Source organism: Vidua macroura, chromosome 1, assembly GCF_024509145.1.
Source record: "Vidua macroura isolate BioBank_ID:100142 chromosome 1, ASM2450914v1, whole genome shotgun sequence".
Lineage (NCBI taxonomy): Eukaryota > Metazoa > Chordata > Aves > Passeriformes > Viduidae > Vidua > Vidua macroura.
In genome coordinates this window covers 80,417,333-80,444,330 of record NC_071571.1, presented here as the reverse complement: position 1 = coordinate 80,444,330, position 26,998 = coordinate 80,417,333, and the positions used below count along the sequence as shown (strand labels likewise).

At 39.2% G+C, this 26,998-nt stretch overlaps 1 protein-coding gene across 1 annotated transcript in view; it reads left to right on the top strand.

Annotated features, from left to right (window-relative positions):
• The window catches only part of TRIO (trio Rho guanine nucleotide exchange factor), a 245,629-nt gene that overhangs the window by 105,761 nt on the left and 112,870 nt on the right, over nt 1-26,998 (top strand). The window contains exons 10-15 of the mRNA XM_053999279.1: nt 1,389-1,511; nt 7,536-7,727; nt 17,235-17,404; nt 18,314-18,488; nt 24,679-24,874; nt 25,474-25,640. Of these exons, the coding sequence (XP_053855254.1) occupies nt 1,389-1,511; nt 7,536-7,727; nt 17,235-17,404; nt 18,314-18,488; nt 24,679-24,874; nt 25,474-25,640 (1,023 nt within the window). The remainder of the gene's footprint in view (nt 1-1,388; nt 1,512-7,535; nt 7,728-17,234; nt 17,405-18,313; nt 18,489-24,678; nt 24,875-25,473; nt 25,641-26,998) is intronic.

The window sequence follows — 26,998 nt, the reverse complement described above, 5'->3', positions numbered from 1 at the left end:
TAGGAGAGAGCTTGCTAGTGGAAAAATATTTGTATGGTCAAGATAAATGAAAAAAACATGTTTTCGTTCTTCTGCTAAAGAAAGTATGGATGTTTTTCATGGGAATGGTGTGTGGGATTACATGTGTATTGAATGTGATCAGGAGTGGTGTTGCAGGAATGGCTCTCAAATCTGTGTGGAAGAAAAAAAGTCTCTCTTTAGTTATACTCAGTTATACTTTCAGTAAAAGAAAACTGAGGAGAAAACTTCACCCAACTTTAGGAATCAGAGTAGTAAAGGACAGTAATAGATAAAAAGAGGCACAGTACAAGCTTTTGAAAATTATTTTCAAAACCAACTAAAATATTCATGTTTTAAAGAAAAAAGAACGCTGAAGGTGAATATTAGGTAAGGTATTCTGCACCACTACATAAGTGCTATGTAGCTATGGTTAGCTGACTTAAGCAAATTGCTTATGTGCTGTTGCTTTTAATTCTAAATGTCATTCTTGAACCTTTTGAGTATCTTTCAAAAAATTGAATATCATATGCATACTGAACTAATGGATTAAGTTATGGCTAGGAAGTATTAGTTTGAAGAGAGGTTGGATGTTTTTGTTCATTCACTCATCAGAAATTTGGTATGTGTACAGTAATCTTTTGTGTTAACTGACAGGAACTAATTATATGTCCTGTTTTTACTATTTATAAAGCTGTCAGTCCAGTCATTGTGGTAGAAGCATTAAGGTTCTTAAAATGCCTTTTGTTCACCACTTTTTCAGCTCTAAAATTTACAATAAACAATTATGTTTTGAGGTGATAGATGCTTCTTAAGAACTGGAGCATATTCCTTCATATGCTCTGAATACAGACATTTATTTCATAATGATTTCAGCTAATTTTTCTTGTGCTAATTGAAGTTAGTTACTACTGAATCTTACTTCTTGACTTAATAATATATAGAAAGTGAAGTGAGTTCTCATCTAAAGTAGAACTTCACTGTGTTATTCACCAACAATGTGCAAGCTTCCTTAGTGTTACCTTGCATAAAAATGTCAGCTGAAGGAGTAAACAGATTAGAGAGACCCTCACAAGGGGTCTCGCCACTTGGATCAGATTACTGTAAAATTGCTGAATGTGGAGAAATGGGGTTGTCCTTGGTAGGCTTCAAAATACAGATATAATCTTGAATCATACTATTTTGCTAGTTTGAGCTAATTACTACCTTGAGAAAAGTTAAATGAGATGTAATTAATGTCCTTCAATGGCAATATTGTGTTTTAATCCAGCAGTTCAGTTCTTTCTGAGCAGCGCCTTTACAGCTTCTCAATTGCTTGAATAATTGTCTTTTTGTTGTAACATTCAATACAGCCACTCAGGGTTTCTGTGTGTCTCTCTTCTGTACCACAGGTGTTGGATTGGATTGAAAACCATGGAGAAGCTTTTCTTAGCAAACACACTGGGGTGGGAAAATCCCTGCATCGGGCCAGAGCTCTGCAGAAACGCCATGAAGACTTCGAAGAGGTTGCGCAGGTAAAAGCAATCCCACGAAGGACTGTACACTTGTCACAGAAATAAATGAAAAAATCCTGCTTTTGCACTTAAGAGCTGTGCAGAGGGAGCTCCAGTACAAAACATTCCATTCCAGGAAGGGACTGTTTTATTTCTGTTGCAAGTTTTTATTTCGTTTCTCCTTTATGCTCCAGCTTTGCGATGAAAAAGACAAACTTCCACAGTCCTAGAGGGTGTGAGCCTTAAAGTAAAATAAAACTGCTCTGGCATCGTTGTTATTATTATTATTATTATTATTATTATTATTATTATTATTTCTTCAAAAGCATGCTTTCAAATATTGATGTACAGAAGAATGAAAGCTCTCCTTTCAAAGTAGCTTAGTTCCATGGGATTCTGGGATTTAAACTTTCGTGCAGCCTGTAAGAGAGGATGGAGATGAATTGAAAGTCCTACTTTCTGACTTTAAGCTTGGGGAGCTCCCAGAATCTCACTGAAGTCTCATGGAGAGGAAAGGGGACTCCTAAGAAATCAGATGAGTCAGCAAACTGGCCAATCTGGCTTGAGTTTTTTTCTTTAAATACAATTGAGTTTGCATATGCCCTCCTCTTCTGAATCACCCTTAGTTTAGCCTTAAGTGATGATACAACTTCAGAACACATTTTTCTGTGAAAAAAAATCAAAACAAATAGAGATACAAAGGAATGCAGGGAAGTTAACAAGGAGCTGGTGTAGCTGTTAGCCTCTAAAAGGGAATGTGAGGTGAAGAAAAACCCTGTGATGGAAGCTGAAGGCTAGAATCCTCCCCATTAGTAACATGCACTGTCTGTCCAGTCTTAATGATTGGTAAGAGAAAACATCTCCAAGATTAATGAAGAAAAAGCTCCGAAGGTGAGGTGCAGAAGACAATGTTATTAGATAATTGTGACATTGTATGCAGGAGCTCAGCAGTGACATCTGCTATGGGGGATGCATCAGAAGTGTTGTTTACAGCTTGCCTGTCTAGTGGAAGAGTAAACTCTTGATAAAATTTTATTGTAAACAGTCTTAGAGCACTCTATTGGCTGAGGACTTGAAATAACATCAGAAAACTTCCTCAATATTGATTTCCTGTAAAATTTTCAGAAAGAATAGGTTTTGTTACTTTTGTATATATACATGCTGGATTTTCTATATGCATGTCTATTACTTAATTTTTAGTAAAAAGTCATATTTTCCATGTGGAAATACTTATTTTTCTGGGTCAGACAAGCAGGACTCTCTTTCTGTAAGATACTTAACAAAGCCTAAATGATCTCATACTTAATACTGTATTATTTGGGCAAAGAAGAAGAAAATGTTTGAGTAGCCAAAAGGGGGTGAAGTACAGAGAAATGTTACTTGGATGTTAAAAAAAGCATCTTGTTAATTTGACATTGAAGCAGAAAATTTTAAAGCAAATGTTTACTAAAAACTTCCTAAAACTGAATGTTACTGGAATTTGAAATTATCTCTTCAGGGAATGGGTGTAAGTTCTATTTTTGGAGATACAGAAAACTCAGATTGGTCAAAGAACTTAAATATACTACAGGGGACTATCTTCCACTGACAGAAGGATGGACAAAATGATCTAATAAGTTTTTTTTTTTTCATCTCTAACTCTTGAATGTGTAGTGAGTTACTGCCAAGAGAGGCACACCCTCTGAGTTGTTCCTCTTACTTGCTGTAAAACTGAATACAAGCAGCCCAAAAGGCATTCCTGTTGTTGCTGTTACAAGGAAGGTTATGTTCAAGTATAAAACAGCGCTCTGCAGTTCTTGTTAAAGCATCAGTAACTTTTGGCTGACTTATTTTCTGCCTACGTTTCTGGTTGGCCCAGATCTTTGTTGTGTTTTTTATTTTGGGCGTTTGTTGTTGTTGTTGCTCTTTCTGTTGTGATTTTGGTTTTGTTTGTTTTTAATAGGACTCTGGGCATTATTAGGGGTTTTCAGTCAGTTCCAGTCAGAAGTGAAAGTAATGTTAAATGAAGTGTCACTGGCATGGCAATGTTCTGGCAAATCCAGGGAGCCAACAGTTATGTTGACATGTTTCTGGTCAAAGGCTAACTCCTGATTTTGAGGGGAGTGAAAATTATTTTTTCTTCCTTTCTGCTTCTTCCCACAGTCTTTTTTTAACGTGAATTAGGTGCCATTTCCTCAACAGCATTCAAAGAGATGTTAAAATAAGCTGTGTGTCAAATAGCATAGACGTTCCAGTCAATGGGCTGTAGTCTCACAAATTAGTCACCTCTAAATTCATGTAAAATGAAGGTTTGTTTCTCTTTATTTAACACTTTTTATTATCACTACAAAAGCTAGATAGTCAAAACTCAGCTAAAAATCCTCCCTAAATTCTGATTACAAATTAATTCTACACATTACATACTTTGACTTGCACCCACTATTGTAAAATTGTGTTGCTCTTTTCATGTGAAGCCTATCCAATTCAATTTCTACTTACTCATCTTTTTCTTTCTTTTTTTACCTTCTCTCCATTTTCATCTGTGTGTCTATGAGACCGTTTAGTTAAACTGTCAAGTGTCCAAATTTTGACATAATTGAGTCACTTATGGGCATGAATTTTCAGCTTACAAGCACTGGATACAGGTCAACATTGTAGTTGTACTCCGTGCATTTTTGTCTGAAATTCTAAATCAGCTTTTCGTGTTTCAAATGTGATGTGTGTCCACTTTTTGACCATAGTCTATGCTCAAAAAACACAAAAGGTGTATGGCGACAATTAATTAGTGGGATTTTTTCTACAAATAAGTCTTGTTGGTGCAAGAGATGCACAAGAAAGATTATTGCAGACCTTGTCTGAATACACCTTTCTTTTCCCTACCAACACCTGTTCCCACCTCCTTTAAGGTTATAAAAATGGGTTATGAATTTGGACTGGTTCTGAAATGGTTGCAGTACATCAAATTAAAGGTCCACGTCTTATGCTAGCTTGTGGCTATCACCAGATGCATAAAGAAAAGAGCCTGTATGCTTAAAGAGTTACCTTTACTCTCCCAGTTATCTGAGCCTGTTTGATGCTGGAACTGAAGGATGCATCCGAATCAGTATTTAATAGTCACTGATGGACTTTTCTTTCTTTAATTAGGCTATTTTTTGAACCCCTTTATGATCTTGGAATGTATGCCAGACCCTGTGGCAATGAGTTATGCAATTTAATTGCTCCTTAGATGAAAAGTACTTTGCTTTTTCTTGTTAAGTGTATTGTCTGATGCTTAAATGTGATAGTGTCCACTGTACTTAATGAGTCATCTATCTTATTTTCTATAGCTTTAATGATTTGTATACTTCTGCTGGTATCCGACCATCCATGTGTCGCTCTTCCTTTTCAGACCACAGTAAACTTCAGATTGCTTGAAGTGCAGTCCATATATCCACTTACTTCTGTTTCTGTATTTATTTTCAGTAGTAGTCATTTCTGCACTAGTGTCTGAAATTTAATCTTTGGGTTTTCTGTGATGTGTCACTTCATATGCTTTCTAAAAATATGGTGTTTGTTCTTTGTGAAGAATATTAAGAAAACATTATTTAACAGAAAGATGGGGAAAATTATGGAATTTGTTGTTGGGGAAGGTGGTAAATTCCATTAGGGAGATTTTTTCATCATTTTGGAGAAGAATGCCTATTAAAGACTTGCACCTTGGGGCACAGAAGGATGGACTACAGGTAGTCTTGAAGTTCTTACAGGGCTCCTTCTTTCCCTCTGGGATCTGGAGAGAGTGTGCTAGTGAAGATATCCTGAGGAAGTTTGTCACCCTGAAGGCTCCTTTCCTTTCCTTCAATTTAGGAAATTGGCATTAGTACCATTAAGGAAAAAACTCTTGCTATTTTTGCCTAACTTTCAGCTGGAGGCCGCCCCTCAGGACGAGCACTTTCAAAATCTTCGCATTACTGCTTTTTTCCCTCCAAGCATTGTTTAGAAGTCAGCAGAGAGCTGGGAGAGGCAGTAGGTAGTACTGAACACCTAGCTGATGTGATTTCTGTCCAAAGGGCTCTTTGTATTATACTCCAGCTCTACTTGGAAGTGAAATTTGAGCAACAAGGCATGTGCCTGCTGCTAGGTTTGAGAATTGCAACCCCTTTTGAAGCAGCATCCAGGCTGTGATCTTTTCTAAATACAGGCAGCTCCATCCCCTTCACAGAAAGAGAAGTCAGATGTGCCTGGGCCTGTGTAATGCGGAAGATACTCCTGGAATTCGTAAACAATGCTTCACATGTGAGATAAAGTTTTCATTAAAATGGGAAACTTCTGTTTCAGCCATCTGCAGCTGGGTGTGGTGCTCTGGACTGATGAAGTAGTTGTTGTTTGAGAAGTGCCTTGAGGCTCTCTGGCCTTACCCCTGAACATATGTGAGCTGCAGCCATAGAAGGCAGAACACCCAAGCACAGCTCAGAGTGTGTTCAGGACCATCGTGGCCTGGGACAGTGGCCTGACACAGTGGTCTGGGGTGTGGAGTAGCCTGCACCCCACTGAATAGGATAAGCTCATGTTTGTCTGCAGGCTTTCCCAGGGAAACCAGGAAGGAGTTCTCTATCTCTCTGTGCAATTTAAAAGTTGAAAGTTATGGAAGGGCTGACAGTTACATAGTCAAGGTCAAGGAACAGCATGGATTTAATTCCTTGCATAAATAGATCATAATAAATTAGGGGGGAGCTTCCCCCAAATATTTGAAAGCTTCACTGAGTCATGTAATCTGTCCTGGGCTTGTCTGGTAATTTACCTGATACCCCAGGGGAGAGCTCTTATTTCCTGCCCTTTAGTTCAATTTTAGGGCTGGACTTGGATTTAATTATTGTGGTTATTATAATGTTAGTTCAAGGTGTGATAATATATTTATGGCAAAGAAAAGCACATTTGCATAGGCTTAATTGATCTTAGCAAAGACTGTTTTTACCTGATGTAATTGAGGTTGGGAGAACATGGAGGGGCAGAAAGGAGAAGAAAAAGGTATAGTTTATATCATCAAGAATGCTTTCTTCTTTTTTTAGTCTGTGGCAAACCTGTCAGAAGACCTAATGATGTGACATGAGTGAAGCTTCTTTAGTCTAGACTTCGCTTCAGTTTTTTTCTTCAGTGGTTAACATCCTTTTAACCTTCCTTGATGGGAGTTTTGAGAACCATTCTAAAACATGAAAACCCAAGATTAGACTAAAAAAAAGCACCATAAGTATAACAAAAATTTGGACTCAGTCCTGTTTCGAATTAACAAGAAAGATACTGAGGCAGGCTGCAAATGCAGAGCTTTAAGAATTGTTAAACACCTGTCTCTTCTCTGCACCATGGCATTCCTAGCACATCAGAGACCAGACTTCTTCCATTGTTTCCTGCTTAGTCTCAAGTCTCTTAGAGACCTTCTGATCTGCATTTGTTAATCCTAGGACGTATTGGGATGCTATTCCACTAGGACACTCAGCCATAGCTCACTTCTAAATCTTCCTATGCTGCTGCTTTTTCACAAATGATGATACACTTGATGCATGAATTTTGGATGCCTGACTTCTGTAAGGATGAAGAGAAACATTCTCCTTCTGTGCTTGGTCACTTTGCACCTTCCTGCTGGACATGTGGACTTGATGTTAAGTGTCTCTACCAGCAGTTAGAATTTCTTCAGCTCTAGTAGTACACATTTGACAAGTCTTCTGTCCCTGACTGTAGTGATTTTTCCAGTATTGAAGTAGGCCAGTTTGCATGTAGTGGATTAGGCATTTAGGCTGATCTTTATTCTAGATGTGTATATAAAATAGTAATTCCAAGTTTTGTGTCAGGGAGACATTTGAATAGACATAAATGAGGAGCTAAGGAATTTATTCACAGTTAAGTGAAAAATTATATAGAAATGTAACAAAATCTTTAGTAAAATTATATTGTGCTACTTTTAAGGAAAGAAGAAAGACAAATACATTCCAAGGGCCTTTTTGTAATTTTGTTTTTATTAGTGGAGTGACTTTAAAATGTACTGACTGACTTTTCTTTCATTTAATCCTGTGAAACTAACTTATTTCTCTCCAGAACACATACACGAATGCAGATAAACTCCTAGAAGCAGCAGAGCAGCTTGCTCAGACTGGGGAGTGTGAGCCAGATGAAATTTTTCAAGCCGCCCATCAGCTCGAAGACCGGATACAGGATTTTGTCAGGCGTGTGGAGCAGCGCAAGATCCTGCTGGACATGTCTGTGTCCTTTCACACTCACGTTAAAGAGGTAAAACTTGCGCTAATTGTGGTGATAACTTCAAGTCCTAAACCTGGTATTATCCAGTGTTGCTTTCATTCTTAGAACCTTGCCATAGGACACCATGAAAACCTCTGTCGTACAATGAGTTTTGGTTTGTAATTCACTGTGGGCTGGGGTAGCATGTGGTTCTGCTTAAGGATTTTTAAAATTTGATTTTACTTTGATTTTTATTTTTTTACTTTCAGAAGCAGCTTTTACCTGCTTCGTTGCACATGCTTGTTCAGTCTCGGGGGAGGGAGAAGGGTCACATCAGGGAACTGGCACAGCTAAAAATCATCATTGTGGAGGGAGATACTGTGCACTTTTGATTTTTTTTTTTTTATCCAACCAGCTCTCATGTTGTCTGACTTACCAGACCCATGTTTGGAGAGATGTGGTTCAGGAGACCAAAATGTATGGCAGAAGTACAAGGCTACTTAAGGCAACCTTGTTGCCCTGAGAGACTTTGTTTATTTCTCTGTTTTGCGCATCACGTTTTTATCTGGTATATTGACAGTTCTTTGCAACCTAAAGATCTTATCTGATAATAGCAATGGTTTGCCTCATGTTTGCAATTTTTAGTCTTCTTCCAAGGTCACCAGGAAAAAGAAAATTCAGCCACACTAATTTTCAGTAAGATTAGCTTTTTGCTCCAATTCAAAACACAGTACGTGATTTTATAAGGTTGTGGGAGAAGGTGGAACAAGCTACAGCAAGAATAAGGACTTCAGCAAGGTGTTTTGGTTTTTGACAATCTTAGGTTACTTGGTTTCTGTTTTGAGCTCATGTTAAATCTCCTCGCTGTTCAAACTCAGTGAAAATATGAAGAGCTTCTGGATCACAGTGTGTCCTAGTGTGTCTTCCTTCCTTACACTGTACATTGCGAAATGGTCTGTTCAGTGGCAAAGTATAGTATTCAAAATAGCTTTTTCAGCAAAACCTCCTAGAGGATAAGAGTGGGAGTTTTTTTGAGTGAAACATCTGCTTTGCACTTGAAACAAAAGCACAAGGCAGTTGGCCTTTGAAGGAAGTCAGGACTGAATTACTTTTGAGCTTTAGACATGGGTACATAGCTCCCCCATCAGTTTTCTGCTAGATGGTTCCTTGCCAATACTCTCACAGGACTCTACTTGTTCAAACAAAATATAAATGCTGTTTCATTGACTGTTCTTAGGGGGCAGCTTTTTTGTTTCACTTTCTCCAGCAAATAGTACTGGTGCTTATCTGTTATGAAGCACAGGAGCAGTCAGCTGCTGAAGTGTGTTCATTTTTTTTCATATATATTTCTTCATTACATGTTTCTCTTAGCATTAAAAACAACAGCTGGAATGGTATTTAAATAAAATACAGTTGGTTGTAGTGGTGAAAGACCAAGAGTGTAAAAGGATTTGCTTTCAAAAATAAAAAAAAACCTGAAAGGCAGACTGATATGTGAGTCACTGTTGAATAATTCTGGGAGGCAATCCAGATGTGCTGGCACATTGCCACTACTCCTCTAGATAATAATGTTTTATTGAAAAGAAAAAATATATATATTCTGTATTTTGATTTATTTCTTTGGGAAAATGGCTATTACTTTGAGTCTGTAAGCACACACAGCTGTTACTATGGAAGCCTCTTTGCAGTCCAGACTTTGGGGGAAAAGTACTATGGTGACTGTTGATATTTTTTTTTTTGCTTTTGTAATATGAATGACCTTTATACCTAGCAATGCAAGAAAAAATTTAAATACTACCTATTTGTGAAAGATGTATTTTTATATGTTTGCAATCTACTTAAAAATACAGATGAGGGAGTAAAGTGGCTGGTTCATATTTAGTAGACTAGTCCTTGGTTCAGGTGGAAAGAAACAGCAAGCTCAAAGCTCTCCTATGCTTCCTGTGTTCTGATCTATTTTCAACAGCATGTTGTTTGTTATCAAACATGGGAATGGAGTGCTGAGAAGGCATCACAAAGCAGATGGAAGATAAAAATGCCCTAACCTGAAAGCCATCCGTGCTTATTGGCAGGAGAATTGTGTTCCTCCTGCAGGATGTGAGAAGTCGCTGAATAAATCAGTGCATACCTGTAAGCAACATAACCTTTCTGCTGTATTGTGAAGAAATTAACGTGCACATGTAGCTAGTGAAGAGAGTTCTAGCAGTAGGATAATAGGTTAGTTGTTGAACCAGAAGGAGGTGCCTTAGTTAAATAAAAAAATACCTTAAAAAGAGCACCAAAAAGCCCAACCCACCAACCAGTCAACACCCAAAACACAAAAAAAAACCCAAACAAAGCAAAACACCACCAATGCATTTTGCCCTTGAGGTGTTCAGGGCAAATTCTGTCTCTAGTATCTTTTTTTTTGTGTGTGTTTTCCTGGTAAAAAAAAATAGACATGAAGAGTTAAACTCCTGTTTGTATGTGACAGTTTGGAGGGAGCTGCAGAGCTTAGGCAAGCTGTCTGAGTTTTTGGCTGTTTGAGACTTTGAAATCTGGCTCCGGTATCCTTCCAATCTCTTGATTTCTTTGAAGTAGAATGTTTCACTATGTTTTATTCTTTCCCCCCAGAAATACTTCATGTTGAATGAATGCTTCTCATTTGGATGAAAGTATTCCATTACCACTTCTCCCCTGTATATTTACATAACCTTTATATCTGATGCAGAATTTGCCTGCAATTTTTCTCCACTTCTCTGGAAAGCAGCAACCCTTCAGTGACTGCCCAGTACTCATTCTGTTCATGCTGAGTAAATCAGTGAAGTTTCTGCTTTCAACAGTGTGCTTGCCACGAGAAGCTCTTCCTGAAAGTAACAGACTTTTGCTATCTGTATGCACAAAGCAGCTGTGTGCTATGTGTGCAGCAGCCTGTTATGATGCACATGGAAAATACTGTCTGTCTTTAGCCTTTACAGAAGTTTTGTAGTGAGGTAGTTACAAGCTGGTAGAGCTCCCTGTGGCTTACAAATATCAAAAAACCAACATATAAGTTCTCAGATTCCTCACAGACTAACCTCAACAGACAACATTTTTCACTGGGGAGAAAAAGGAGCTATTCAGAAGTGTCAGAAATACAGTGTTATGTAATGGTATCACTCATTTTGCTTAGTGGTGATCTGAGAAAATCAGTTGCTTGCTATTTGTAAATTGTGATCACATGTTGCTATCGTATTACTAATTCTAAAATTGTAAGGTTGTGAATATTGATTTTTGGCTCCCATGCATACAGTGCGAAATGTCAATCTATAAGCCAGACTCTATAGTGAAGTGATGTACTGAAGTTAAGCTATGCACAGACAAGTTTTAAAAGTTTTGGGATCATGAATATCCCTGTCAGGAACTTTGCATTGGAAGTACTATGTCTTGACAGATTCCTGACCTGAGGATGGGTAAGATGCAACTGAACATCTGAAACAGACCATTGCAAGACAGTGGAACCCTTATGGCTTTTGTGCCTTTGGATATTTTATAAAATGGCAAGGGACAAGGTGAGAAAAAAATTGCAGAGGTAAAAGAAAACACTTAAAGATAGCAGTAACAAATAAGCACTTATCATAAAAGGTTGTGTGCAGAACACAGGGGCAGGAGTCTCAATAGTCTCTGCTGTGAAGTGTGTCACAGACTAGAGATGAAGGGCATTTTGGTGTGAGTTCAAATTCTTCCATACACAGACATACACATGTGCACACACACTCTCTCCAAAATGGCTCCTTCAGCATTTGTGAGTGGGAAGACTGAAATCCTGTCCAAGCCAGGTGTTTGTTGTAGTGCCAAAGGAGAGCAACAGATATTTTCCTAACTGGAGTCAAGTGTGGGAATGCAGATCAGGCTGGCTGTATGTGGAAGAGAATGATCTCTTAAGAGCCTGTTGGTTTTTTGCATATAACCTTTTGTGTGTATTCTGACAAGTTGATTATAAAATAGCTCAGAGCTTTTTATGTAAACATAGTATGCTTAATGGTGGTACTAGAAGACACGACTCTACTTTTTTCATCTTAAACTAAACTTTGCTCCAGAATAGACTGAGGTTGAAACAAAGAGAAGGGAAGTGGAATTGGCTGGGTTTTCAGATACAAAGCCATCATTACCAAAGAAATGAAACAGTGGTCTGTGCAGGCTTTGGAAGGAAGGTGGCATCATTTTGAGGGTGCCAGTGCAAGGAAGGGCAGAGGAGGCCTTGCTCTGGTCACAATGCTACCCATTCGTTCACATCTACTTAGGAGGTATGTGCCTTTGATTCAAAAAAGCTTGTTGATAATAGTCTCGCTTTGTCTCACAACTCACATTTTGCTCTGCATTGCCCAATATGGGAGGATGTCCATAGCATAGCCTTGCATTAATTTGTCTCAAGGTAGACCCTGAGATGACAGCCCTGCTCCTTTGGTTGCATGTCCCTTCTGGCTATTTGATCTTTCTGTGCTGGTGGTCTACAGGTTAAATTTGGATGTCACAAAAAAGGCTGCTTTCTCCTCTGCATGCTGTTTCCAGCAGCAGAACATCTCTTGAATGCTCCCACCTAAGTGTAAAGGGTTTATCTATTTGGCTCGTGCATCTCTAATATTTTTATTGTGTCATTATAGCACAGCAGTGATCAATGTGTAACAGGTCTAGTAAAATATGAAGTACATTCTGGTCAGTATTTTGATACTGCTGCTCATCTTGTGAGAGTTGTGGAGGACGCTTTTAAATTGGAAATGAGAAACACTTTCAGTAGCTACACACTGAAGTGTGTAGTGGCTTACTGCTGGTAGGACTGGAATTCAGTTTCCCAGCACAGCTTTTCATCTCTCTTGAGTTTTTTAGTACTGGTAGCTTCTTTGCTTGGAAAAAAAGATGAAATTTAAGTCCCTGTGTTACTGAAATAGCACTGAGTGCTTGATGAAAGTGAGGCAGAAGTAGGCCTTTATGCTCTATTAAGCTATGTATAGACTTTTTTCTCTTGTTCAGTTAAGAAACAGGGCAAATGTTAACAGGGTAGTAGTAGTTGATGTAATTTTATGAACATGTGGGAAACTTGGTTTTGCTGCAAGGATGAATTTATTCTGAATCAGAAATTAATTCCTTTATAACCATAGGATAGATAGGGGTATTTGAAGCTTTTAAAGATAATTATATCTAATGAAAAAAAAATGCAGGCATTTAGCATCTTAAATGTCACTGAAAGGCCCTGGAAGACAAACCCTGGGGTGTTTAACATCTTAAGGTTTTCGTTTTTAAAAATATGCGTTTTTTGTGCACTGCATATTCTCAAAGCTAAAGCTTACAGGCAGACATACACACACGAGCCCCTTCCTATGCCTAGACATCCTTGTTAGGGAGCACCATTGCAGCATTTGGCCCTGAACAAATAATAGGTCCTTCAACAACTGTGCCTGTGGTAATGCGCATACTGCAACATACTGCAACACTGTGCTGGGGGACAGGGACAGAAAGAGGAATGTGCAGTTTTTAAACACAGAAACCATGTGCCTTTCTTTGCCTGAGCCTACTGAAAAGGCAGATTGCATATCCAAAAGCCAGAATGATAAAAATAAAAAAATAACTTGTGAAAGAGTGTGATGGATATTTTACCCTAATAAATAACTCTGTGCACTTGGGTGAAGTATTTACTCAAAAACAATTGTTCTCTGTTTATATTCAGCAAAATACAGTAGGGTTTTATTTAACTGCAGTCGTTCAGAAGATTGCAGAGATGGGACTTAAATGGATAGAGGCCCATGATGGAAACACTGAAACTTCCAGGATGTTGCAGACAATTGAAATAATACCATCTCAGTGACTAATGGCTTGCTCCCAAGAACTTAGGAAAGAGGTAGTACAGGATGCAGGCTCATTCAAGCAGATGTTTCTTAGTCTGTGCTATATTTAGATCAAGAAAAAAATCTGCCGAGTGAAACGTTTGCCTGTCAGGGATTCAGAATTTTATTTCCCTCTCTAATTTTAATTCTGATAAGATGCAAAGAGCAGATTAAAAGAGGACAAGAACCTCCTTCTGTGACTGGATTGAGTTTTGTATGCAGTTTTTCTCACCGTATGTTAGAGCTGTCTTGCCGCTGGAGAAAGTTCTTACTGAGATCAGAGGATTTGATGATTTGTTTAGGGATCTTTATGCTACTTCTTTTACAAAGAATAGAAAAAAACATAACTGGAAGTTGCTCAAAAGTTCACACTGAGAGAAAGTTAATAGTTTTTTAATGATGAGTACGTGGTTTTTTTCCCCACTGGATTTTTGTTGCCAAGCTCTCTTTTATGGAATAATGTGTTACTTCAGAAAATCATTGCACTGTAATTCTGCACTGCTGAACATGTATGGGTAAGCTCTAGTCTCTGTTCACCCCCTGCTGTAAACTCTTTGCTTTCTTTTGGCTTTGCTGTGCAACCTTGTACAGTCTTCAACCTTAATTTTGTATCTGAAAACAAGGTAATTTATGTAATTTCCAGTATATCCAGGATTCATTCTGGTTTGAAAGCTGCAGAGAAGCCAGCTGGCTACTGCCACCCATTAAGAATTAAGTTTCTCTCAGTACACTGCATGAATTTCTGTCCAGCTTTAGTAATCTGACAGTTTTAATCATCTGTGGTGGCTTTCTCATAACTTTTGTTTATAAACACCTAGATTATTTTGAGGGGAAGATTTTTGTCAGAAACTAACTTGGTGGAAAAATGTAAAACATTTATTTGGTAATGTATTAGAGTAACTTCTGCTATGGAAGTGTCACAGAGCTATTTAGTCACTTAAATGGCTTAACTTGTTCCACTTTCAACAGTGTATGAATCACAGCTAGGCAAGTAATGCATACTAATTACTCTCCTTCTCTTTCTGCACTTTTCATAAAATGTTTTTGCTTCCCAAGCAGTGCACAATTCAGCTCATGGGCTAGGCAAGCACAACATATTTTTGAGCTCTTCGGTACCCTGGGGGCAAGATACCATGTTTATAGTGATGCCATGCTGACCAGGCACTAAGCCAGTCAGCGTCACACTTGGTTGTGCTGGTGCCCATGTCCTTCTGCTCAAGTCAGGTGGTGTTACCTTGAGCTGGCTGTGCAGAGGGAAAGGTCTGCATGTCCTCTGTTGGCTTGGTCTCCAGCATCCAAGGTGAGCTCTGAGGGAATTACTCACATGCACAGCACCTCACCAGTCCAACACTTGTAGGTTGTTGCTTCTGCCAGATCTCCATCCAGTTACAGAAGTGGCTAACATGTATGTGAAGAATAAGAAATGAAGAGGTAAGGTGTGTTCCTTGTAGAGGTATGACACAGCTCAGCTGCAGAAGGCATGTTGTTAAAAATTGAAGTGGCTCTCAGACCCATCTTGAACGATAGTACAGGTACTTCTAAGGGACCCAGGGGGCAAATTGATACTGTCTGAGAGACTCAAAATTATGTAATCTCAGGTCCTCTGTAGTAAATATCTGTGTAAATTTGGCCTTTTGTAGGCAGCACAATAAGCATGGAGTGTATGTAAGCATGTAGAGCCAGCAATGTCTTCCAGCCGGCACCAAGCACATTGCAGAAAACAACAAAGTGTTGCTTTCAAATGTCTGCATCTGCACAGTTGCAAGCTGTACTGTACAGCTCATTTGGAAGGTCTCTGACTCAATGCCCTATTTTTATGGCTCAGGCATAAACTTCAGAAGCTAAGAGAGGAATAAATACATGTCCTCTGGGCACCAGGTAAAATTATCAGGTTGTATTTTCCAGCTTCTTGCTCTTAAGTTTCATTTGTTTCCCAGTTAAAGTTGCATTCCGAAGTACACATTTGGAAAAAAAAAATTGGATGCTGCATTGCATTATGCTGGAATGAATGTTGACGAATGCTTCTGACCCACTTGTAAAGTTCTATTGATTTGTGGTCCTTTTAATAAGAAAGACTGCTGTGCTGTGGTGTTTACAACTGTGCAGTTGCATTCAGGTTTGTGACAAGCATTGTCTTTGAAGCATATGAGTAGTCAGAATAACTGTGTATGAACAGATAGTTCTGGTTTGGGGAGGAGGGGGTAGTAGATTTGTAGAAAAGAGTCTGGTTAAATCTCATTAGTTCATCTCAGTTGTGAAAACTTAGCCTATAGCTTGGTTTACTCAAAACCTACAGGAGGCATATAAAGCTATGAGATACCAAAACTGGCATGTGATTTTAAAACAAATTTTCAAAGGAATGAATTAATCAAGACCTGGAATTGTTCACTGAGTTTTCTATTTTAATGTATTAGTCAGGAAACGTTTATGATCAAAACATACATGTACAAACATCAGCATGAAGTGGCTATTTCTGTAGAAAATGTTTAGCAAAGAAAAAAAGAAAACATTCAAGTTTCTCTCTTTTGAATTTAAGCCAGTTTTGATTGCTTGGTTATGTATTTTAACAGTGTTAACCTTTTAATTAGGTTCAAATGTCTCTAAAATTTTCAAAGGCAGAGATTAACATGTCATCAAAAGACCTTAATACTTTTGATTAGATCAGAGTTACTCTTTTGGGATAAAAAAACAAACTCTTGTTCTTGGAATAGCAGCATTCGGGATGAGATGGTAAAACAGACAGGAGGGACTGGGTTTGAATGCTTCCTGTGAGAGCAGCTGTTCCAGTGTGATGCTGGTGCTGCTCATGGGAGTGTTGCAGGACACAGCCATGCTCCTGCTGCTTTTTTTCAGTTCCACAATAGATGGCTAATGGTTTGCTGATGAGTGACTTTCACAACAGAGCTTAGGATGCAACAGCTTCCATCATGAAATTGTGGCAAAGAGCACTGTAGGGTTCTTCATGATACAGGTTCATCAGTAATACCTGTCCAGCATATACCTAGGGATTTTTGTGTAAGCCATGGTGCATAGGCATTTTTGAGCAGGGATATGTGCACACTGGAAGCAGGGAGGAAGAATGTCGAATTAACTGGTAGAATTGCTTATGATGATTTTTGTTGTAATAGTGTGAAACTGAAATGAGGAGGGCAAACACCATCCTAATAGAACAATAACTTCTCACATCTGATTTTTCTCTGTATTTTGTTTTCTGAAATGCCCTTTCTTTTTCCTTATTTTGAAGGCCACTGAAAAGTGTTGTGTTGTCTGTGTGCAGTGTCAGCCTGGCAGTGCAAATTTGATGGTGGCTACAATACATCTCCCTTCCTTCCTTCCTTCCTTCCTCTCTTCTCTCAGAGAGTGTTACCATAGCATTTCTCTCCCAGGGACTCTCGCGCAGAGCTGCAGATGGGATTCTCACTATGAACTCTGTGCTGCTCAATCGGATACGCTCAGTTCTGTAGAAGCAAAATGGGGAAGAAAGGGTGACTTAGCAACACGGATAAAGCTTTCCTGGTATTTCCAAGAAGCGAAAACCTTTTTTGAAGCAAAGGCTTGTCTTCATTAATATGAGGATGGGATTTTTCTATGAAGAAAAACAAATCCTCTTTCTTCCTGCCACCTCAGTCTGTTTTCTCTTGTCCAGGGAGATGGATTTAGAATAGTTGACTGCCTGATCCTCGGGCTTACGTTTCTTGCTTTTTCCCCTTTCCTTTAGCTGTGGACGTGGCTTGAAGAGCTACAGAAAGAACTGCTTGATGATGTCTATGCTGAGTCTGTGGAGGCTGTCCAAGACCTGATTAAACGTTTTGGTCAACAACAACAGACCACTCTGCAGGTTACAGTCAATGTCATAAAAGAAGGTGAAGATCTCATACAGCAACTAAGGTAAAACATATTTTTATTTAAATCTCTCCTGGTATTTATCTGATGTTCTGTGAGGTTCTTTCTATTTTGAGGGTAGAGATGATGAGTACAAGATATTACCTATAAATAAAACTTGTAAATATTAGGACTACAGGGATCTCTCATGCTGTACTGATGGTCTCTAAACCTCTGTTTACAGGAAGCTCAGCTTATAAACACTGCTGCCACAAGAAGGAGATTTTGTTGACATAAGCTACCTTTTTGATAGAAGCAGTTATGTGTTTTTGTAGTCTGACATGCAGGGCTCCGCTGCATTTTGAGTTCTGAGCAGCAGCCTTTTTATAAAGAGACACTTGACTTTGTTTTGCATACTGACAAGTAACTCCATTGTAGTATAAGCCAAGTTTCTGGTTCATTTCATTCAAAAATGATCTGAATAAATATATTTGGTTCCCAGCTGCTCTGGTATATGTCTCCTTTGCTGCAGGAGATTAACAAATCTGAATTTGCAGATTTTATAATGAGGTAAAAGATTAAGTAATTTTCTTTAATTAACTAATTTTGATTTTCTTTCTTTGCCAGGAAGATTCAGTAAAGTAAATAGTTATCATATGCTACTTCCTTTTCACAGTGGCAGCATTTGTCTCTGGTTTTAAATTTTATCCTTCCTGTAAATAGAATGTCTTTACATGTTGAGTTGGGCAAAAAATGAAGGTAATTAGTTTCCTAATGTTTTTTTCAAGTACTAGAACATAGTTTGACTTTTTATTTACAAAGATGTACAGATGTAACTTTTATGCAATACGGTTTGCAACAACTTCACCTGAAACAGGCTTATATCTTGTCATGTATAGTGTCCAAATTGTTTGGTTTTTTTTTTTTCAACAATGCTCTTTTTTCTTCCCCCTCCCCTCTCTCTGCTTTGAATAGAGATTCTGCCATTTCTAGTAACAAGACCCCCCATAACAGCTCGATCAACCACATAGAGACAGTCCTGCAGCAGCTGGATGAGGCCCAGTCTCAGATGGAGGAGCTTTTTCAAGAACGCAAGATCAAACTTGAGCTGTTTCTGCAGCTCCGCATATTTGAAAGAGATGCAATAGATGTGAGTGTTTGCTCTCAGACTTGCACTGCACGCACTTCTCCTCTTGTGTAGGAATATTTATGCTGAGATTGTGTAGTTGCATTGGCATGTGGCTCAAATGGCTGATAGACTTAATTCTTACCTGAACTAAGCCTTTTGTCCTGTGTGTGAAAATGTTAGAAGAGCTCAGTGCTCAGCAGAGCTGAGCTTTTTGATTAACTCTTGGTGCATCTTTAAGCAAATGTTAGGTAAAATCATAATGCATGTTTAGCTTGAATGTCAAACTACCTTGATATAACTAGTATGCCTGCAGTTAATATGAATAGGACTTGCAAGATGGTTTTGTACAAACCCTCTAAACTGATGCTTTGTAGTAACAACCCTCTTCTCTTCCTTTTCAAAATCAGTTTTCAGTTGGCAACTGCAAGTGGTATTTGAAATTCTATCTTAATCACTGAGAATGTTCTATGGGCTGTCATTTTTTAAAAAAAGTTCCACCTCCAAAAAATAATTCAATAGCAGTTGTAGTGTTTCACCCCTGCAAAACATAAAGAAGTTTTAAGCCTGTCCAAACTTCGAAGGGGAGTTACAACTTACCAGTTGAAGAGTTTCTGTTTGTGTGCAGGAACATGTACACAAACAGACATGAACTTAGATTAGCAGAGTTGCATTTAAAAACTTCAGCTAAGTTCATAGGACTTCATAAAACTACTAGTGCTGTACACAGTGACTGAAACAAGTTGGTGCCTTATAAGGTTCAGGGTTATTCATTGGTAAATGATCTTGTTTGAGTGTATAATGACTTACCTCAAAATTCTGAACACCGGGAGTTAAAGTGGTAAGTTTGCCCCTTTGCTCTTGTGTATTAAAAGCTGCAGCTGTTGGTTATGAATGTAAAGGTAAAAGAGACAGTCAGCAGAAAGCTTCTCAGGTTTTTAGTGGTAGTTTTTAGTGTTTTGGTTTGGGTGTTTCTTCCCCTTCTGAAAATCAGGATTTGATGTCATGGCTTAAGTCTGGTTTAGCTAAGCACACTGTTAGGGGCAGTGCAGAAATAGGCAGACAGAGTTTCTTGATCCTTACCCACAGAGGAAGTGAGAGTATGTGCTCTACAGTAATAACAACTCTGCTGTAAAGGAAGACTAAGAAGAGGTTTGGTGGTTTGTTTTTTTTTTTTTTTTTTTAATTTTGCAATTCACACTGGTCTGCAGAGAGTTTTCTACTTTGATTATGGGAAAGTAGCTTTTCTGCTTTGATCATGTGAGAGTAGCTATCTCACATATGCTTACAGTCTTTGCAGGAGTGATCAACAGTGCTTGATGTCTGTGAGATGTTCTCAGAATACTTTTTTGAAGGAATGGCAGCTGTGTGGGGCAGTGCATACCAAGAAAATTAATGGAAGAATTAGAATAAAGGTTTGAGTGAAGTTCACTATTAAGTTGATTGCTCTCTGTTGTAGGTTACATAAGCCAGGATTCTACAGCAGCAAAAGGCTGGTTGCAGAAGCCCTGCTTTGCAGATGTGTTCTAATCCTTCAGTTCAGGACAGCATCTATATAGGTAGGAGTACTTCTGGTACTGCTACTTGGTGATGCCCATAGGATTTTGTATCAGAAAGCTGCCAACCCTAACTTCATAGAATCATAGAATAGAATATACTGAGTTGGAAGGGACCCACAAGGGTCATCAAGTCCAACTCCTGAGCCTGCACAGGACATCCCAAGAGTCAAACCATGTGCCTGGGAGTGTTGCCCAAACGGTTCTTGAACTCTGTCAGGCTTAGGGCTGTGACCACTTCCCTGGAGAGCCTGTTCCAGTGCCCAACCACCCTCTGGGTGAAGAACCTTTTCCTGATATCCAACATAAACCTCCTCTAGCTCTGCTTTGTGTTGTTTCCTTGACTGCAGTCACTGGTCATGAGAGTGAAGGTGTTGGTACCTGCCCTTACACTTCCCCTCGTGAGGATGTTGCAGACTGCAATGAGATGTCCCCTCAGTCTCCTCTTCTCCAGGCTGAACAGACCAAGTGACCTCAGCTGCTCCTCATACGGCTTCCCCTCCAAACGCTTCATCATCTTCATTGCCCTCCTTAGGATTCTCTCTAATAGATTAGCGTCTTTTTTATATTGTAGTGCCCAAAGCTGCACACACTTGACAGGTCTTGCTTTTTCTAAACCTGACACTTGGCGTGCTTCACATTTTGCCACATACAACATAAAGCAAAGTTGAAAGAGTTGGTATAGTTTGTCTATATGGCTTGGAAATAGAAATCATGCCTATTTTTGTTTGATGGAGAGTCCTTCAAGGAGGAAAATGGCCCTGGCTGCAGAATGACTTCAGCAAAATGTTGATTGTTTTGCTGTCTCTGTACCATGTCTTCTCTGCTTCCTCAGCAAAACATGCTTCTCTTTTCCCTCTTCCTGAAGGCAGGCATCTGTTTGGAAACTTCCAGGAAGAAAATGTGGGGACTAGTTCCAGGTCAGTTGTTTGAAAGCAAAAGCTCAGCTGAAGTAACTTGATAATGAGGAGGAGCCAGATGCCAGCTAGGAATTTGCAGACCTTGTTTTGACCTTCTCCTTCCTCCAGGATTTTGTGTGACTAGTCCAGTCAATTAAGACTTGGCTGTAGGGGCAGTTAATTCAGGGGAACATCCTGTGAGGACAGCTTTTCTTGAAGGCAAGTAGTGTTTCTAGCTTCTCTTACTGATTGCAAAATTACACAGGCTAAAATGGGACAGACGGTTCCCCTAGCACTGCAGCGTTATAACCATGCAGCTGTTCTTCTGGGGACAATGGTGAGATTTGCAGGCAGGGTTAATTCCCTTCTTCTCCTTACTCTTCCCTTATAATTTGCTGATAAAGTACTTTGTTTCTTTGCTGATAAAATACTTCATTTCTTTTGTCCTACAACTTTTTAGATACTCATGCTCTTCTGAAATGGGTATAACTGCAGTACTGCCTCTATTTTTCCCCTTGCTCTTGGCATATAAACTTGACCTTCTCTATCTTCAGATCATTTTCAGAAATCATTTTCAGAAATGATTTTTAGTGCCATTGTTGGTGAACTGTTTGAAGGACTCCTTGGTAAATGCCTGTATTAACTAAAGGCAAGAATGAGCAAAATAATGTAGGTGAAGATTCCCTTGCCAGTGTGATTAGAAGCATGAGGAAGGTGTGTGTGAACCCAGTGGGATGATAACACTGGTGGCAAGGTATGCAGTCTGAAATGTGTTTGTCTCATCTGTGTCTGAGCATTTTTGCCTCTCTGTAACTTACATACCTTGAGGCCTGTACCAGGGCTCTACACAGAGCATACCACACAATTTTCAGCTCACAGCTTTATCTCAGCTCTATTTTTGGACCATACTTACAAGATGCCTGCTTAATCACACTGCTGAAAAGATGAGGATGTAAAATGCTGGGGTACCACAGAGACCTAACTCCTCTACACCTCTCCCTTTCTCATTTTCCCCTTTTTCTTTTTTTCTTTTTTTTTTTTTTTTTCCTCCTAAGCACATAATATTTACCGGGTCTTGATGAGCACTCAGTTGGTACCATGAATGGTAGACACTACTGAGAAGAGATCTGTGGTTCTTTATTTCTTTCCCACTCAGTGTGAAACAGTCTACATCCCTTCCATATTATACCCTGCTTTGTTTCCTGTCTGTTTCCTTTACATTTAATAGAATGTAGTGATGTCAGGCAGTTCAGAATCTGCACCAGGAACTTCTTGAACACATGCTATGGTAAATTGTTAGCCTGTGTTTATGCTGGGTTGTCCATTTCCTGAGAGCAGTATGAAGTGATTCAGTTACTTTAGAATCTATCAGTTATTTGTTCTGTTTGTTTAATGCTGATTGTCTCGACAAAACTTTACAAAGCAAAATGGGAGCCTGCTTGCTTTGAAAGTGTTGCCTGTAAAGCAAAACTTTAGAGGAAGCACTGAAGAGTGTGAGCAGAGAGGGCTTAGTGAATGCTATTTCTGTATTAACTCTGCCTTCAGATTTGCACAGTGGGTGCAATGGCTGAAATAGACCACTTTGCACCACCTAATTACTGCTGATAAAATGTGAGGATTACTGCCCTTGTTAGGAAACTTCTCTGTGATGATCACTGACTACTTAGCTTTTGAATCAGTGTGGAAACGTGCTGGCATTATTTATTTGAATTGTGGGCATCCTGATCTTTTGATGGGGAAAGGAAAAGTAAGCAATTTCTCTGGCTGGACTGTCAGGAAAACCTGAAGTTTCTTTAAAATTTCAGGTCACTTAAAAGAAAGTGAAGAGCAGAGGAAGGTGATGAGACATGTTGGGCATGGACCAAGTAAAAAGGAAATGAAGGGAACTTGTTAAGGATTTTGTGTGAGGGGAAGCCTGTTTGTGTGTTTAGAGAGAAAACCACTCACAATGCCTAAATAGAGGCTGTGTGATGTTTAGAGCACATGGAAGATGAAAGGAACTCTAAGCAATGGCTAAAAGCTTTTGTCCAGTCTATCTTTATGAATACTTTCGTCATCAGCTTTTCTGTTTTCAGTGTTATCCCTGGCACTTGAGTTTCTGCCTGTTTTCACTTACATAGAGGTAGCTGAGCAGGTTTAGGGATTGAAACATTAATTGTTTGGTATCTCCAATCATGACATGATGTAAAGCTCAAATACTTAGTGATTCAAGTGGAATTTTTTGCAGAACACCTTTAAAACAGGAAGTAACTCAGTGGTGCCACAATTTTAATATTAATTGCTTGATGTGTCCATTTTTTATGGCATCATGTGAGCGGAATGGAAAAAAGCCTTCATAAGAGATTGTAGCAAACTACAGAAATTTTATACAAATGATTTAACTTTTCTAATCTACCAAGTTCTGCTTTTTTTTCTAGAAGGCCTGATTTCCTGGAATTTCTCTTGTCATTTAACTCTCACTAACTTTGGAGCTATTACAGCCACTTGAAAAGGGGTAGTGGCATCTTTCTTTTGCTGACAACAAATGATTTTGGTTAAGTATTTATGCACTTAGATACTTGATTGCTAATGCCCATTAAGTCAGGTCCTCTTTTTGTTATGTCTTGCTGCATAAATAGGTACTTTCTTCTCATTTAGCACCATTCACATGAGTTTGCCCTACTTCTGAAATCATAGAACACTGGAACTAAGCCATACTTGTTTCTTGATATCTATAATTTTGCTTTCCCAATGAACTGCAGTAGTTGGTGCTAAAATTGTGCTGAAAATTCTGGAAAAAAAATGATTATTGCCTTGAGGGCAGTCAAAAAAAAAGTCTGTTAGACTTTTTTGAAGTAACTGATGCATTTGTGCCATATGAACTTTTGACCCACGTTAATAATGAGGATTGTAAGCACTATGTGTTAGCCTTAAACCCAGTTTTTTACCCTAATTAAAAGGAATATTTTACATTTCAGATAGGTTTTGCAATATGATTTGGAAAATACATTTGTGTGGACAGACAAAGAGAACTGTTGTGATATATGTGTTAAAAAAAACCAAATTTTTTTTAGTTACCCTTCTTAGGACATCCTACGGTGAAGAATAAAATCCAGAATTAAAATGTGAAAATTGAAGTGTAGCTGAAGAATATCAGCAAGCAAATTTAGTTCTAACATTGCAGTAATATTGTAATAAAGTATGCCTTTTGGTTTTGCTGGATTCACTGGGTACCCAGCCTTTTGTGGTAAATGCTTCTCAGTTGTCTGGCAGAACTCAAAGGTGCATGTGGCCTGATGCTTCCTGCCCACAGAAGGATAGAGCTGGCTTTCTTGGAAAAGGGCTGAAGATTAGCATAATTGTAAGATCAGCTGGCTGTTGATGTGTGAATTATTACTTGATGCACTCTGAAGAACTTAAGAAGGTATTCCAGATCCACATTTTCCTTTAAAAGTGGAGATAAAAACATGTTAACTTCATCTGTTTCACAAGTAAAGTGTTGATGGAGCACCTTCAATTAAGGCAGGGATGCCCATAGTGTTGCAAGCACTGGTTGAAGAACTGTAGCAGTTCTCAAAGAGGTTCTTTTGGATTGTTTGCCAAAACCTAAATCCATGCTAAGATAGCCTGTGTCTGAGCCATGTCAGATTTGATCACTGATGTCAGTCAACAATGAGCAACTTGAGTTCCCTACATCAATCATCAGTGCAACATTGGAAATAAACTGTTTTCTGTTGTGTAATGGGTAGTTGAACTTGGTTTCCTTCCTTTTTCCCCCAGATAATTTCAGACCTTGAGTCTTGGAATGATGAGCTCTCTCAGCAGATGAATGACTTTGACACTGAAGATCTTACAATAGCAGAACAGAGGCTCCAGCATCATGCAGACAAAGCCCTGACCATGAATAACTTGACCTTTGATGTCATCCACCAAGGGCAGGATCTGCTGCAGTATGTCAATGAAGTACAGGCATCTGGTAAGATGGCTCCTTTGTGCTATTCCAGGCAATGGCTTTCTAAGAATTATCCAGTTGTCTCCTTGTAGGATGTGTGAAAATAATGGGGATGCTGGTTAACTGTAAAGTGGGGACATGTGGACTCCTTTATACTCAAACCATTCAATGGTGTTCATAAGAACAAACTGGTACTGTGGCACATAATGTCATCAGACTTGGAAACACCTGAAGGTGTTTAGTTTTTAAAGAAAGGAATTTCACTCAGGAAGTCAGTAAAATTAGAGTAAATAAGGGAACGTTAGTTTTATAGGTAGTCAGATCAATGCAGTCAAGCAATGATTTTCAGCTTTCATGTAATGTCTTCCTTTTTTGTTCCGTATGCCCCTTCATTTGATATTTTTCACTGTATATGATCGCATAGGGTAAGTATCAGACTTTAAGAACACCCCCCCCATTGCACTTCTTAAGAGTGCAAACCCCTATACTCATGTAAGCAAATGCTCCAAGGATTAGGTTGAACTTGGAGAAGGAACTAGCACGTTAAGCGTAGAAGAGTGGAAAGGGGCAGTTTGTCTCGGGAAGCTTTGCGAGTCATTCCTATCCGACCATCCCGACTGCAGGTGTGGAGCTGCTTTGCGACAGAGACGTGGACATGGCCACTCGCGTGCAGGACCTGCTGGAGTTCCTGCACGAGAAGCAGCAGGAGCTGGACGTGGCGGCGGAGCAGCACCGCAAGCACCTGGAGCAGTGCGTGCAGCTGCGGCACCTGCAGGCAGAGGTCAAGCAGGTACGGCCCCACCGCCCCCGGCAGCCGTGCCCTCCCGGAGAGCTCTGCTCCCAAAAACACGCGCGGGAAACGACCTCCTGCTGCATAAAGTCTGTCGTTGGGAGCAGGGGAGGACTTTGATCACCTGAGAAACGTCATCTTCTGTTAACATTAAGTGCATTTTTTTTAACTTGCATCACCGGTCGATCTTGCTGCGTGGATCTAGAGCCCAAGTCCTGTGGGAGCAGCTGAGAGAGCTGGGGATGTTTAGCCTGGAATAAAGGAATCTCAGGGGGGACCTCATCACTTTCTGCAACTACCTGATAGGAGGGTGTATCAAAGTAGGAGTTGAATTCCTTACCCAGTTAACAAGTGGTAGGACAAGAAGGAAAGTCCTCAACTTGTTCCAGAGGAGGTCTAGATTAGATATTAGGAAAAATTTCCTCACTGAAGGGGTTTTTAAGCACTGGAACAGGATTGATGGAGGCACCATCCCTGAAGATATTTAATAGACATGTAGATGAGACACCACGTGCTTTAGTGGTGGACGTGGCAGTGCTAGGTCAACAGACTTGATAGTCATAGAGGTTTTTTCCAACCCAAGTTATTCTGATATTCTGTAGATACAAGTCAAGTATTTGAAGTATAGAGTGATTTGAGCTAATGTTAAACTCATACTTTTACCATCTGTATGGTCATGAGCAACAATGCTCAGTCGAAGGCCCTGCACACTGACTTAATACTTTTTGGGTCTATTGCTTGAAACATCTACAAATAATGATAAAATAATATAGAAGAAAACCAGTTTTGCTTCTCCTGGCAATGAAGTAGCAAGTTTTGAGGTCTTTATCTGATGCACATGTAAACCTTTGATGATTTGAGATGTGGGCGAAGCCACTGAGGTAGGTGAAAGTTTAAAAAATAAACAAGACAATAGAAAAGGTAAGAGTTTTGTATCTTGCTCACATTTGGCAGCATCACAGAAGTTTGCTGTAGTCTGTTGTATTACTGTGGCCCATAATGTGACTGAATGACAACTCCAAAATTGAAAAGTAATATGAAAGGGATCCAACTAGGACTAGGAGAAGTGAATAGAAGGTTCCCAAAGTATTTTCAGGCAGTGGTTGGTTGCTCTACAGTAGCAGATGCAAAGTTTCTGTGTGGCCTTGAATTAAAGGAATGCAAAAAACTGATAGTTGTCTGCTGTCAGTGCAATATAGGCATCAGTCAAATACTTGATGTTCTATTTCAAGGCTTTGCATACTCTACTGAACTGTGCTGTATCTGCCTTAGCACTTACTCATCTTGGTAAGTGCAGATTGCAAATTCCTCTTTCCACGTGAGTAATGGTTGAGATAAAGTTGTTTCAGATCAGGATA